This window comes from Notechis scutatus, chromosome 2 (genome assembly GCF_049901735.1).
Source record: "Notechis scutatus isolate UNSWTSFEM ecotype Mainland chromosome 2, rNotScu1.2, whole genome shotgun sequence".
NCBI classification, from domain to species: domain Eukaryota; kingdom Metazoa; phylum Chordata; class Lepidosauria; order Squamata; family Elapidae; genus Notechis; species Notechis scutatus.
This window is the reverse complement of record NC_142010.1, coordinates 26,059,567-26,074,934: the sequence shown is the minus strand read 5'-3', so window position 1 is coordinate 26,074,934 and position 15,368 is coordinate 26,059,567. Positions and strand designations below refer to the sequence as shown.

At 41.9% G+C, this 15,368-nt stretch overlaps 2 protein-coding genes across 2 annotated transcripts in view; both read left to right on the top strand.

Annotated features, from left to right (window-relative positions):
* The window catches only part of LOC113425981 (uncharacterized), a 54,838-nt gene that overhangs the window by 8,887 nt on the left and 30,583 nt on the right, over positions 1-15,368 (top strand).
* On the top strand, positions 3,815-14,000 carry LOC148131944 (uncharacterized). The gene is given in 8 exon segments (XM_087953922.1): positions 3,815-4,419; positions 5,417-5,527; positions 6,307-6,388; positions 6,391-6,432; positions 7,008-7,627; positions 10,627-10,870; positions 10,873-11,705; positions 11,707-14,000. Coding segments are annotated over 8 exon segments (2,583 nt in total). The 5' UTR covers positions 3,815-4,083; the 3' UTR covers positions 12,022-14,000.

The window sequence follows — 15,368 nt, the reverse complement described above, 5'->3', positions numbered from 1 at the left end:
TGATTTGCATGTGCGTGCCGGGAAGATCTTCCAGTTTCCAGCATGCGCACCGGCCAGTTGGTCTTCATGTGTGCCAGAATGTGGAAAAGGCTTTGCTCGAAAAGAATGTATTACTGATCATGAAAGTATCGACACAGGGGAGACACCATATAAATGCACAGTGTGGAAGTGACTTCCGTAGTTTGAAAAGGAGTAAACTGAATAAAATTGAAAAATAAAGACTTCTAGACATTGACTGTAAAAAATTAAAACTTAAAAGATGCTGGTTTAAATAAACTACGGGACAATCGGATATAAATATTAAGGAAGAAAAAGAAGAAATGAAATAAAATGAGTGAAATATATAAGGAAATAAGACTGGAACTGCAAAGTGTGGATAGGATATAATAAAAGCTCAGAAATATGGAATATTATAATAGAAAAACTAGAAATGGTGACACAAATTACAAGAACAAAGAAAGCCAAAGGGGGAGGAGTTAAACAAAGAAGAAATCAGCTTTAAAGAACAAAGGGAACAACGAACATAATCAAAGGACAAAAAAAGAACTAAAATTAAGATTTTAGGGATTGATGTGATAACGGGGGAAATATCTGGAAGATTAAATGAAGAGAAAATTACAGAAGAGGGAATTACAGAGAAAAGATGAAAAGAGGGAGGGGGAAAAACAAATAAATGGAGAAAGAAATTGCGGGAAATAACAGTGAAAAGAGGGGAAATTAAGAGAAAGGACCAAAAATGATAGAAAATGGAAAGCAAGCTAAGATGAGAAGGAATTATATAGTCAGGAGGACGAGACGATGGTTAAAGATGAGAAAAGGGATTACGCATGGAAATGTATTTTGGTATTTAAGAACATAAATATAAAGGTTAAGATTGGAATTGATATTTTATTAATTATTGTTAAAATTCAACATAAATTTAACTGGAACAAATATGGAAATAAGAATTTACTGTAAGATTACTAATTAATATTTAACAATGTGATGAATAAAGTGAATATGAAGCATGAGAATTAAAAATAATTATATTATTAGCTCTTATAATTGATTAAATGGAATAAAATGGGAAAATAATTTGTTATATGTTTTTTGAATAAATATAAGAATATAATAAAGGGAATACCATATGAAACATGATTTGTGTGTATGATATATAATAGGGGCTTATTAATATAGAATATGGTAATTTTTTAAAAATGGCTATATTATTCATTTTTATAATGTGTTAAAGGGAATAAAATGGGGAAAATGTATAAGGTAAATGGATGGCAAGATTGAATTGACAATGAAAGGGCATAAATATTGGATAATATAAATCAAGATGAATTTTATTGAATAATGAATGGAATAACAGTGTGATAAAACTTGCAAATATGATGGATACAAGAAAATGTGTGCAATGAATATAGAAATTGGTTAAGAATATAGATAATTGTAATGGCTCTGACATCCACCCCATTTAAATCATGAGTCTCTCACCGCATCTCTCAGAGTTCAAAGAAGATTTATTAGGAGTGAACATGCCGGTGCTACCTGGGTATAGCCGACTCTGAGACACATCATTTCATCCTTGACCTTGGTTTTCCCCCCACCCCCTGGTTGTGTATTCTCCAATGGGACACATCCATAGCCAAGAGTCATCAATCATGATTTCCAGTAATAACCTTGCACGCCAGAAGCTTTGGCCGCCTAGAAATTATGAAAGTATTTAAAGAATGCACCATTTTCCCCCCCTTTCTGCTAGCAACTCTAAAAGTCCAGAGAAATATTTTTGAGTTTACAATAATATTGTAAAATAATGTATAAGAATATTAAAAGAAAAATGGAATAGGCAATAATATTAAATTGGATACGAAAGCTAAATATGTAATCATGGTCATGTTTGTATTGAAATGTAAAAACCTGGAATCACGTTCACTAAATATGTTTTTTTAAAAATAAAATTTTTATTGTAAAATAAATTACCTAAAAACCTCTATATAAGTATAAATATAGAATTCATATGAATTTATAAAATTTAGAAAGCATTTCACCCTACAGAGTTGTTACTTCCCACAATAGGTCATATTTTTTTCTTCCCTCTTAAGATTTATCTAAACTTTTCTATTTATCTTCTGACCAGATGAAAGCATGAGATCAGATCCAGAAAGGAAAGCTTTTTGAGCCGTTGCCAAGGCAATTATTCCTCACTACTTGAGCTTCCCAACATACTTTGAACATTAATAAACTCTTATGACCTGCAATTCTCCTACAGTCTCCATCCGTTATTCTTTTTTCACTATCTCATCCTGTCAACATGATCACCAATACTGATCCCCTTATTTGAATCCCTCTAGGGGATAAACCCACTTCTGGAGGTCAATTTCTCAGGTTGTTTTAATGTAACACGACCCCTTGAAATCAGATTAATTCTACAATCCAGCCTGGAAAGATCAAACACAAAGGTTAACAGAAAGTCAAGACCTCCAACAGAACAGAAATAGATATAAAACAGAAAAGGTGTAGGGGAGATTATACTTTGTAGGAAAATGATACCTTCTCAGAGTCTATGGCAGGCATGTCAAACTAGATTTCATTGAGGAACACATCAGGGTTGTGTTTGGTGGGGGAGAGGCTGAATCTTGGGCTGCTTTGCAAATAACACGGTAAAAATACTGGCCAGGATTCCCACGCCCCCCCCCCCCCTTTTTAAAAAAGCTTTGTTTTCACTGGCAGAGGCACCCCGGGGAAGACTGCTGCTGTTTCCAGGACAGCCCCATGGGCCAGATCTAAGCACCCCACAAGCTGCATCCGGTCACTGAGCCTTGAATTGGACACTCATGATCTATGGAGATTCTCTGTCCGGCACAGAGGTTCCCCAACCTTTCCCTGTTAGTGGGCCAGTGGTGATGCTGGGGAGAAGGTTCTGCAAGACAAGTGAAGCTCGTGAACAGCTCCCTTTGCACTAACCTGCTGCTTGCGTAAGTGAAGATGTATGCGTGCATGACCACACACTTGCACATCACTTCCACGGCCCACTTCAAAACAGCTAAATTACTGATAGTGGGCCATGGCCCTAGGAGGTTGGGGACACCTTATCCGGGTTATGGTTGCTCCAAGGTCATCTTTCAAAAGGCAACTGGACTTTATTTTTGCTTGAAGACGTTTCACTTCTCATCCAAGAGGGCCGAGAACTGAAGATGCTTCTCAGATAAGAAGCTAAAGCATCTTCAAGCAAAATCAGAGTCCGGTTGTCTTTTGAACAAGCACCTTTGGGAATGCCTTCACTGAGCACCATTACAGGAATACAGATAACAGAACAAATAAATAGCTGTGAAGGAACTCCCAAAGCATTACTGTTTATTTCATAATAAATGTCCCTGTGTATGGCTTCGCCGCGATCTTTCCTTCCCCACATTGGAAGCATCATCCATTTCATCTCCCTCTCCTTCTTCCACCTCTTCCAGGAACACATCCACATTTCGAAGAGGACTGCGGGAGAAAGAGAAGTCCCAGGTGGCCAGAAACAGCAATCAAGCCAGGTTATATCCAAAGGCACTTCGCTCATTTCAGCCCAGCTCAATTTTCACCGCCCCCATCATTCTCGGACCCCTAGAGCCCTCCCCCGCCCCCCCACCCCCCCGCTTGCATCCCCTGCCGCTCTCGAGGAAACGTTTCACCATGAGGCGAACTAGGGCGTCCTTTAACCGTCGGTAGGGAGCAGAGCATGCGCAGAGAACCTTTGTCAGCCCTCGATGCCGAGCACAGGACAGGAGAGGTCATAGTTGCCCTAAGAGACACTGTAGCCAAGAGCAGTAAATGGGAGGGTGGGGCGCTTATAAGGGTTTCCCTCTCTACGAAGCAACACTCTTCGGCTGACAGAGTGAGGGAGACCAGGAAGGCGCGGGAAGTTTTGGCGGGAAGGATTTGCAGCTACTCTCCTCAGCCTCAGAAGCCCTGAGGGAGCGGAGCCCGCCCCCTTCAAACCCCCGTGAAACCGGGAAAGGGGCGGGGCGACTGGGTTGGGGAGGGTCCGCTGTGACCGAAGGCGGCCCCGGAGGGAGTTTTTTCCCGGTCGGGGTTGCGCTTGAAGCCGGAGACCCAATGGAAGCCCAGGAGTCTACCGTTCAGGCGGGGAGCGGCTGCTCCGAGGCTGAGCGCTGGCGCTTCCGCAACTGCATCTCCCGGAAGGCCGAGGGGCCCCGGGCGCTTTGCAGTCGCCTGCACCGGCTGTGCCGGGGGTGGCTGCGGCCCGAGCGGAGCAGCAAAGCCGAGATGCTGGACCTGGTGGTGCTGGAGCAGCTGCTGGCCCTGCTGCCCCCGGAACTGTCGGGCTGGCTGAGGGAGTGCGGGGCGGAGAGCTGCGCCCAGGCGGTGGCCCTGGCCGAAGGCTGCCTCCTCGGCCCCGCAGCCGCCCCGGAGCCCGGAAAGGGGCGACAGGTGAGGCACTTTCGTCCTCTTCTACGCCTCTTGTCTCTCTTCCTTGGCAGATAATCGCAAGGAAAAAAAACATTAAAACAAAACGTGTTGGGGTTGTGTAATTGTACCTGGGAATAACTTTGCAGGATGTGAAGTCATAGACTGGACAGTCATAATTTAAAAGATCGTCTCAATTCCCACATGGTGATAGATAGGTGGGAAAAAATGATAAAAACCTTTGCTACTTTTGCTGCAACTAGCGGATACAGAAGTCTATGACTAGTCTTTTTTCCCCAATTACTTCTATAGGATTTATTCTCTATACCAGGGGTGTCCAACCTTGGCAACTTTAAGACTTGTGGACTTCAACTCCCAGAATTCTGGGAATTCTGGGAGTTGAAGTCCACAAGTCTTAAAGTTGCCAAGGTTGGACACCCCTGGTCTATACTATTTATGTAGATTTGTATTTTCTGTTATGGAGAGACTAAATCAATTTCGTTGTATATATTATGTACAATAACAATAAAAACTGATACTATACTATACTCTACTATACTTAAAAGGAGAGGATGGGAAAAACTATTTTGGGAATTGAAATATTCTATTAATGTGACTTTATACCTGGGGTCTTGAAACTTGACAGCTTTAAGACCTGTGGACTTCAACACCCACACTTCCTCCTCCAGTTAGCTCAGGAATTCTGAGAGTTGAAGTCCACAAGTCTTAAACTTGAGAAGTTTGAAGACCCTTGCTTTATACTGAAGATAGAGCTAATCTTCATTGTTGTGGTTCTTATCTGGGCTACCTCGAAGGAAAATAGGAAATAAAGAAGCAATGAAATATTTCACAAAAATGGCAGGCGTTTATCCAGAAATAACAGCAACCCACAAAGCAGGAGTTCTCAAGTTCTCCCATTTTGACTTGCAAAACTACAATTGGAGAGAAAAAAAGTAATGCAAGAGAGCTAACATGGTTACAGTCATTTGTAAGTGGATCATAAAGCAGGCTATTATTTCAGTTGCAGGAGCCATATATGGGGGAAATCTCAGCAGAGCACCAGGGACGAGATCAATCAAGTAATTCAGGAGAGCTTTTTTCCAGGAGGATCCAACTGGGGACATCTTGCCAGGTAAGTGGGTTTCTTGTGAAAAGTTCAAACTCTGAGCCACTTTGAAAACTAAATGCTGAGTCTGTGTGCATTTGAACCTGGTGTCTCCAAAGAATGTTCCAGTGAGTCTCATTTAACTTTCAAAATTGTTCTGGGGGGAAAAACAAAGGATAATTCTCAAGCGTCTTGTATTAGGAAGTTTAATTTATATATTGGAAAACTTTAATCTTTCTTAACATTTTTCTAAATATGTTGGAAAAGCAGTTATAAAGTAGAACCCATAAAGCGAAACAATATCAATCCCACATATAGACCAATATATCCACTTAAAAGTAATTTATGGGAAGGACAAATTTCTCACATAAAAATCCCTAAAGCTGACAGATAAGACTGTTGATCAAGTGCGTTTATATTTCCAGAGTCATTTACAACATTTTGAAACAGACCAGGTAAAAAATTCTTAGTAGGTATACTCTGTTTTGTAACAAATTTGTATTTTGCTGAGCCAGGGAGATGATACTCTGCCCAAAACCTCCTTGTGAGTTATTCCAGGCTGGGGGGGTGGGATATGACTCCAGGGAGTATCATTTGGATATATCTAAGCCATGTTTACAACAGCAGCATGAAGGAGGTGGAGGGTGTCTTCCCAGCTTTAAGGATGTTGTGAGCTGCATAACTTATGCCTGTCCTATAAGAAAGTGTCCATTTGATTTCTTGGAAAGCTCCATTTTCTGTTTGGAAATAAGAAAGAAACCATAAAAGAGGATTATGTACTAATGAAGATGATATTTCCTTTCCAGAGCAGTGTTCCCTTTGAAGAGGTGGCTATGGAATTCACAGAGGAGGAGTGGGCACTGCTGAATTCTGGCCAGAAAGCCTTGTGCAGGAAGTCATGCTGGATGTTTCTACAAATGTAGCTTCACTAAGTAAGGACCCCTTTTTCTTTGGGTGCCATTCATTGGGAAAGGTGTTTTCAATAGGAGATAAATGGGAAGCATAGCTGGACTAAATTGCATAACCTGTAAAACCTTTCTAACCTCAGGAAAATCATAGTCAGACTGGTTAGAGGGTAACTAATATCCATTGAGGAGCCACTGCCACCTTTTTGAGACCCCCTTTAACTGCCAGGGGCCCCTGTATGACAAACTAGTCGAGGCACTTCATGGGCAATTTTGTCCAAGGTTGTCATCACAGCAACTCTTCTAGAACACAACAAAGGCCTTGGCAGAAATGCTCACCATGGCTTTGTGAAAGGCCTTAGGTGCTCCATGGAAATGCCTGGGCAGCTTGACCTATTAACAGCAAAACCTTAATCTGGTTCAGGGCTGAAAAATCCATTGGATACCCTTAGAGTCACCTGAATAACAATTTGCACCCACCATCTCCTAGCTGACACATTACTGGTGCCAAACCTGATGGGCATATTTTTCATTGGAGAGACACCCCCCCTTTTCCATCCTTATAAGTTCTAATGAGAATTTATGTTTTCTTTTGTTCTAAGCAGGTGATTGTGATTGGAATGGGCTAGAGAATAAGAAGGACAAGCAGCAGAGGTTATTGAAACGGCAAAGAGGAGTATCTGCAGAGAGCCATTCCTTCTCTTTTACTATACCTAATATATTGAATAGGGAACATAAACCTCAAAGGACTGTAAAACATGACAGGGATTTCAGTCTAAGCAAAAAGATGAAACTATGCATGAACTGTGGAAAGAGCTTCAGTAGCAAGAGTAAACTTCACTGCCATCAAGGGAGCCACATAGATGAGAAGCTATGTAAATGTCCAGAACGTGAAAAAAGCTTTTGTCAGAAAACACAGATGATTTGTGCTAAAAAAATCCACACAGGGCACAGACCATATATCTGCCTGGAATGTGGGAAGAGCTTCACTCAGAAAGGAACACTTAATTCTCATAAAAAGATCCACACTGGGGAGAGACCATACAAATGCATGGAGTGTGGAAAAAGCTTCCCTCAGAAAGGAAAACTTAATTCTCATAAAAAAATCCACACTGGGGAGAGACCGTATAAATGCATGGAGTGTGGGAAAAGCTTTAACTGGAGCAAAGGTCTTATTCGTCATGAAAGGATCCACACTGGGGAGAAACCATATAAATGCAATGCGCCCAGGCGGTGGCCCTGGCCGAAGGCTGCCTCCTCGGCCCCGCAGCCGCCCCGGAGCCCGGAAAGGGGCGACAGGTGAGGCACTTTCGTCCTCTTCTACGCCTCTTGTCTCTCTTCCTTGGCAGATAATCGCAAGGAAAAAAAACATTAAAACAAAACGTGTTGGGGTTGTGTAATTGTACCTGGGAATAACTTTGCAGGATGTGAAGTCATAGACTGGACAGTCATAATTTAAAAGATCGTCTCAATTCCCACATGGTGATAGATAGGTGGGAAAAAATGATAAAAACCTTTGCTACTTTTGCTGCAACTAGCGGATACAGAAGTCTTTTTTCCCCAATTACTTCTATAGGATTTATTCTCTATACCAGGGGTGTCCAACCTTGGCAACTTTAAGAATTGTTGACTTCAACTCCCAGAATTCCTCAGCCAGCTGGCTGAGGAATTCTGGGAGTTGAAGTCCACAAGTCTTAAAGTTGCCAAGGTTGGACACCCCTGGTCTATACTATTTATGTAGATTTGTATTTTCTGTTATGGAGAGACTAAATCAATTTCGTTGTATATATTATGTACAATAACAATAAAAACTGATACTATACTATACTATACTATACTATACTATACTATACTATACTATACTATACTATACTATACTATACTATACTATACTATACTTAAAAGGAGAGGATGGGAAAAACTATTTTGGGAATTGAAATATTCTATTAATGTGACTTTATACCTGGGGTCTTGAAACTTGACAGCTTTAAGACCTGTGGACTTCAACACCCACACTTCCTCCTCCAGTTAGCTCAGGAATTCTGAGAGTTGAAGTCCACAAGTCTTAAACTTGAGAAGTTTGAAGACCCTTGCTTTATACTGAAGATAGAGCTAATCTTCATTGTTGTGGTTCTTATCTGGGCTACCTCGAAGGAAAATAGGAAATAAAGAAGCAATGAAATATTTCACAAAAATGGCAGGCGTTTATCCAGAAATAACAGCAACCCACAAAGCAGGAGTTCTCAAGTTCTCCCATTTTGACTTGCAAAACTACAATTGGAGAGAAAAAAAGTAATGCAAGAGAGCTAACATGGTTACAGTCATTTGTAAGTGGATCATAAAGCAGGCTATTATTTCAGTTGCAGGAGCCATATATGGGGGAAATCTCAGCAGAGCACCAGGGACGAGATCAATCAAGTAATTCAGGAGAGCTTTTTTCCAGGAGGATCCAACTGGGGACATCTTGCCAGGTAAGTGGGTTTCTTGTGAAAAGTTCAAACTCTGAGCCACTTTGAAAACTAAATGCTGAGTCTGTGTGCATTTGAACCTGGTGTCTCCAAAGAATGTTCCAGTGAGTCTCATTTAACTTTCAAAATTGTTCTGGGGGGAAAAACAAAGGATAATTCTCAAGAGTCTTGTATTAGGAAGTTTAATTTATATATTGGAAAACTTTAATCTTTCTTAACATTTTTCTAAATATGTTGGAAAAGCAGTTATAAAGTAGAACCCATAAAGCGAAACAATATCAATCCCACATATAGACCAATATATCCACTTAAAAGTAATTTATGGGAAGGACAAATTTCTCACATAAAAATCCCTAAAGCTGACAGATAAGACTGTTGGTCAAGTGCGTTGATATTTCCAGAGTCATTTACAACATTTTGAAACAGACCAGGTAAAAAATTCTTAGTAGGTATACTCTGTTTTGTAACAAATTTGTATTTTGCTGAGCCAGGGAGATGATACTCTGCCCAAAACCTCCTTGTGAGTTATTCCAGGCTGGGGGGGTGGGATATGACTCCAGGGAGTATCATTTGGATATATCTAAGCCATGTTTACAACAGCAGCATGAAGGAGGTGGAGGGTGTCTTCCCAGCTTTAAGGATGTTGTGAGCTGCATAACTTATGCCTGTCCTATAAGAAAGTGTCCATTTGATTTCTTGGAAAGCTCCATTTTCTGTTTGGAAATAAGAAAGAAACCATAAAAGAGGATTATGTACTAATGAAGATGATATTTCCTTTCCAGAGCAGTGTTCCCTTTGAAGAGGTGGCTATGGAATTCACAGAGGAGGAGTGGGCACTGCTGAATTCTGGCCAGAAAGCCTTGTGCAGGGAAGTCATGCTGGATGTTTCTACAAATGTAGCTTCACTAAGTAAGGACCCCTTTTTCTTTGGGTGCCATTCATTGGGAAAGGTGTTTTCAATAGGAGATAAATGGGAAGCATAGCTGGACTAAATTGCATAACCTGTAAAACCTTTCTAACCTCAGGAAAATCATAGTCAGACTGGTTAGAGGGTAACTAATATCCATTGAGGAGCCACTGCCACCTTTTTGAGACCCCCTTTAACTGCCAGGGGCCCCTGTATGACAAACTAGTCGAGGCACTTCATGGGCAATTTTGTCCAAGGTTGTCATCACAGCAACTCTTCTAGAACACAACAAAGGCCTTGGCAGAAATGCTCACCATGGCTTTGTGAAAGGCCTTAGGTGCTCCATGGAAATGCCTGGGCAGCTTGACCTATTAACAGCAAAACCTTAATCTGGTTCAGGGCTGAAAAATCCATTGGATACCCTTAGAGTCACCTGAATAACAATTTGCACCCACCATCTCCTAGCTGACACATAGCTGGTGCCAAACCTGATGGGCATATTTTTCATTGGAGAGACACCCCCCCTTTTCCATCCTTATAAGTTTTAATGAGAATTTATGTTTTCTTTTGTTCTAAGCAGGTGATTGTGATTGGAATGGGCTAGAGAATAAGAAGGACAAGCAGCAGAGGTTATTGAAACGGCAAAGAGGAGTATCTGCAGAGAGCCATTCCTTCTCTTTTACTATACCTAATATATTGAATAGGGAACATAAACCTCAAAGGACTGTAAAACATGACAGGGATTTCAGTCTAAGCAAAAAGATGAAACTATGCATGAACTGTGGAAAGAGCTTCAGTAGCAAGAGTAAACTTCACTGCCATCAAGGGAGCCACATAGATGAGAAGCTATGTAAATGTCCAGAACGTGAAAAAAGCTTTTGTCAGAAAACACAGATGATTTGTGCTAAAAAAATCCACACAGGGCACAGACCATATATTTGCCTGGAATGTGGGAAGAGCTTCACTCAGAAAGGAACACTTAATTCTCATAAAAAGATCCACACTGGGGAGAGACCATACAAATGCATGGAGTGTGGAAAAAGCTTCCCTCAGAAAGGAAAACTTAATTCTCATAAAAAAATCCACACTGGGAGAGACCGTATAAATGCATGGAGTGTGGGAAAAGCTTTAACTGGAGCAAAGGTCTTATTCGTCATGAAAGGATCCACACTGGGGAGAAACCATATAAATGCATGGAGTGTGGAAAGAGCTTCATTCAGAAAGGAAAACTTAATTCTCATAAAAAGATCCACTCTGGGGAGAGACCATATAAATGCATGGAATGTGGAAAGAGGTTTATTGAAAGCTGGCGCCTTACTTTCCACCAAAAGATACACAAGGGGGAAAAACCATATAAATGCTTGGAGTGTGGAAAAAGCTTCAACTGTAGAAATAATCTTATTCGTCATGAAAGGATCCACACTGGGGAGAGACCGTATAAATGCTTGAAGTGTGGAAAAAGCTTCACTCAAACAGCTCATCTTAATTCTCATAAAAGGATCCACACTGGGGAGAGACCATATAAATGCTTAGAATGTGGGAAAAGGTTTAGTTATAGCAGAGTTCTAATACATCATGAAAGGATCCACACTGGGGAGAAACCATACAAGTGCATGGAGTGTGGAAAAAGGTTTAACTGGAGCAATAGTCTTATTCGTCATAAAAGGATCCACACTGGGGAGAGACCATATAAATGCACAGAGTGTGAAAAAAGCTTTGCTCAGAGATCTCATCTGAATTCGCATAAAAGGATCCACACTGGAGAGAAACCATACAAGTGCACGGAATGTGGAAAAAGCTTTGCTCAAACAGTACATCTTAATTCTCATAAAAGGAGCCACACAAAGAAGAAACCATATAAATGCACAGTGTGCGGAAAAAGCTTTGCTCAAAGAGCTCATCTTAATTCTCATAAAAGGATCCACAACAGTGGAAAAAACATATAAATGCTTGGATTGTGGAAAGAGTTTTATTAACAAATGGCACCTTACTTTCCACCAAAGGATGCATAGGGAGGAAAAACAGTATAAATACAAGGAGTGTGGAAAAAGCTTTCATTGGAACAGCGATATTATCCGTCATGAAAGGATCCACACTGGGGAGAGACCATATATATGCATACAGTGTGGAAAAGGGTTTACTCAGAAAAGTGATCTTCTAAGTCATGAAAAAATCCATACAGGGGAGAAACCATTTCAATGTACAGAATGGAAAGAGCTTTGCTCAGAAAGGACAACTTAATTTTCATGACAATCCACACTGGGGAGAGGCCATATAAATGCATGGAGTGTGGAAATTAACAAACTGCATCCTTGGCTTTCCTCTTAATTTATCTAAAAACCTCTATAAATTAGAATTCACGTGAATTTATGAAATTTAGAAAGCATTTCAACCTACAGAGTTATGTTAATTCCCACAAAATGGTCATAGTCTTTTCTTTCCTCTTAAGATTTTTCTAAATGTTTTCATTTTTTATCTTTATCAGACCAAGGAGTGAGATCACATCCAGATAGGAAACTTTGAACAGTTGCCGAGGCAATTATTCCTCACTATTTCAGTTTCCCAACATACACTGCTCAAAAAAATAAAGGGAACACTTAAACAACACGGTGTAACTCCAAGTCAATCACACTTCTGTGAAATCAAACTGTCCACTTAGGTAGCAACACTGATTGACAATCAATTTCACATGCTGTTGTGCAAATGGAGTAGACAACAGGTGGAAAGCATAGTCAGTTAGCAAGACATCCCCAATAAAGGAGTGGTTCTGCAGGTGGTGACCACAGACCACTTCTCAGTTCCTATGCTTTCTGGCTGATGGTTTGGTCACTTTTGAATGTTGGCGGTGCTTTCACTCTAGTGATAGCATGAGACAGTGTACAACCCACACAAGTGGCTCAGGTAGTGCAGCTCATCCAGGATGGCGCATCAATGCGAGCTGTGGCAAGAAGGTTTGCTGCGTCAGCATAGTGTCCAGAGCATGGAGGCGCTACCAAAAGACAGGCCAGTACATCAGGAGACATGGAGGAGGCCACAGGACGGCAACAACCCAGCGTCAGGACCACTACCTCCGCCTTTGTGCAAGGAGGGACAGGAAGAGGACTGCCAAAGCCCTGCAAAATGACCTCCAGTAGGCCACAAATGTGCATGTGGCTGCTCAAACATTCAGAAACAGACTCCATGAGGGTGGTATGAGGGCCCGATGTCCACAGGTGGGGGTTGTGCTTACAGCCCAACACCATGAAGGACATTTGGCATTTGCCAGAGAACACCAAGATTGGCAAATTCGCCACTGGCGCCCTATGCTCTTCAAAGATGAAAGCAGGTTCACACTGAGCACATGTGACAGACGTGACAGGGTCTGGAGACGCCATGGAGAACCTTCTGCTGCCTGCAACATCCTCCAGCGTGACCAGTTTGGCAGTGGGTCAGTAATAGTATGGGGTGGCATTTCTTTAGGGGGTCGGACAGCCCTCCATGTGCTCGCCAGAGGTAGCCTGACTCCCATTAGGTACTGAGATGAGATCCTCAGGTCCCTTGTGAGACCATATGCGGGTGTGGTTGGCCCTGGGTTCCTCCTAATGTAAGACAATGCTAGACCTCATGTGGCTGGAGTGTGTCAGCAGTTCCTGCAAGATGAAGGCATTGATGCTATGGACTGGCCCGCCCGTTCCCCAGACCTGAATCCAATTGAGCACATTTGGGACATCATGTCTCGCTCCATCCACCAATGCCACATTGCACCACAGACTGTCCAGGAATTGGGGGATGCTTTAGCCAGGTGTGGGAGTAGATCCCTCAAGAGACCATCTGCCACCTCATCAGGAGCATGCCCAGGCATTGTAGGGAGGTCATACAGGAACGTGGAGGCCACACACACTACTGAGCCTCATTTTGACTTGTTTTAAGGACATTACATCAAAGTTGGATCAGCCTGTAGTGTTTTTTTCCACTTAAATTTTGAGTGTAACTCCAAATCCAGACCTCAATGGGTTGTTAAATTTGATTTCCATTGATAATTTTTGTGTGATTTTGTTGTCAGCACATTCAACTATCTAATGAACAAAGTATTTAATAAGAATATTTCATTCATTCAGATCTAGGATGTCTTATTTTTGTGTTCCCTTTATTTTTTTGAGCAGTGTATTTTGAGTAAGAATCATCTTATACTCTTACAGTTTGGAACTTTAATAAACGCTTAATGAATTGATCTGCAATTATCCTACAATCTCCTTCTGTGTATTCTTTTACTATCATCCTGTGAACATGATCAACAATACTGAGCCTCATATTTGAGTCCCTCTAGGGCAGGGGTTGTCAACCTTTTGGACCTTGGGGACCACCAAACTCATAATTTTAAATCCCGTGGACCAGAGACCCTGGGAAAATCCCCCAAAAAAAGTCTGCAGGAAAATTTCCCACCCCGTTTTCCTACCGATTGATCATTCTTTATTTGGGGTCGCAGGATACCGTCTCCAGCTCCGTTCTCAGGAGGAGAAAGAGAGAGACTTTCGGCTTCATGCAAGGAAAGCAGCAGAAGTCTTTCTCTCCCCCAAACTCCACCAGAAATGAGTCTGTGTGAGACTTGTCACGCCATGCAACCTCTTGGAGCAGCGTGCCGTGCAGGGTGCCAAAGACTCATTTCTGGTAGAGTTTGGGGGAGAAAAAGAAAGATGTTTGCTACTTTCCTTGAGTGCAGCCAAAAGCAGAAGAAGAAAGAAGCAGCCCGGTGGCCAGACGAGGCATGTGGGGCGAATGGGGCAAGTTCCCCCCTCCACCCTTTCACCCCTCCCCTTACTACCTCATGTTCGCAATGCAAGCAACGCAAGCCTTGTGTTCCCATGGGCCATTTGTGTTCCACGCATCCTGCATTTGGGGGTGACGTTTCTCTGGAGCACCAAAATTTTCTCATGGACCACCAATGGTCCCTGGCCCACTGGTTGGCAACCACTGCTCTAGGGGACAAACCTACTTCTGGAGGTTAATTTCTGGGTTTTTTTTTAATGTAACACAATCCCTTGAAACCAGATTAATTCTACAAGAATCCACCAGCCTGGAAAGATCAAGCACAAAGATGAACAAAAAGACTTTGAACAGAACAGAAATAGATGTAAAACAGAAAAGGTATAGGGGAGATTATTTTTTGTTGTTAGTTGTGAAGTCGTGTCCAATCCCCCACAATCCTATGGACAACGTTCCTCCAGACCTTCCTGCTAGTGCTTCAGTGACTCCATCCAGCCACCTCATTCTCTGTCATCCCATTCTATTGCCCTCAATCTTCTCCAGCATTAGGCTCTTTCAGTGATTCCTTCCTTCTCATTAGGTGGCCAAAGTATTTGAGTTTCATCTTCAGGATCTGGTCTTCTAAGAAGCAGTCAGGGTTGATCTCTAGGACTGACGGGTTTGATGGCCTTGCGGTCCAAGGGACTCGGAGGAGTCTTCTCCAGCACCAGAGTTGAAAAGCCTCAATTGTCAGGTTTCCAAGTGATGAAACCCATTCAAAAAGAAAAGAACGAACTCCATCTTCCATAATAATTTCTTTTATTTAGAATAGCATCGAATTGGCAAGGTCTGTTGTAATTCCGGAT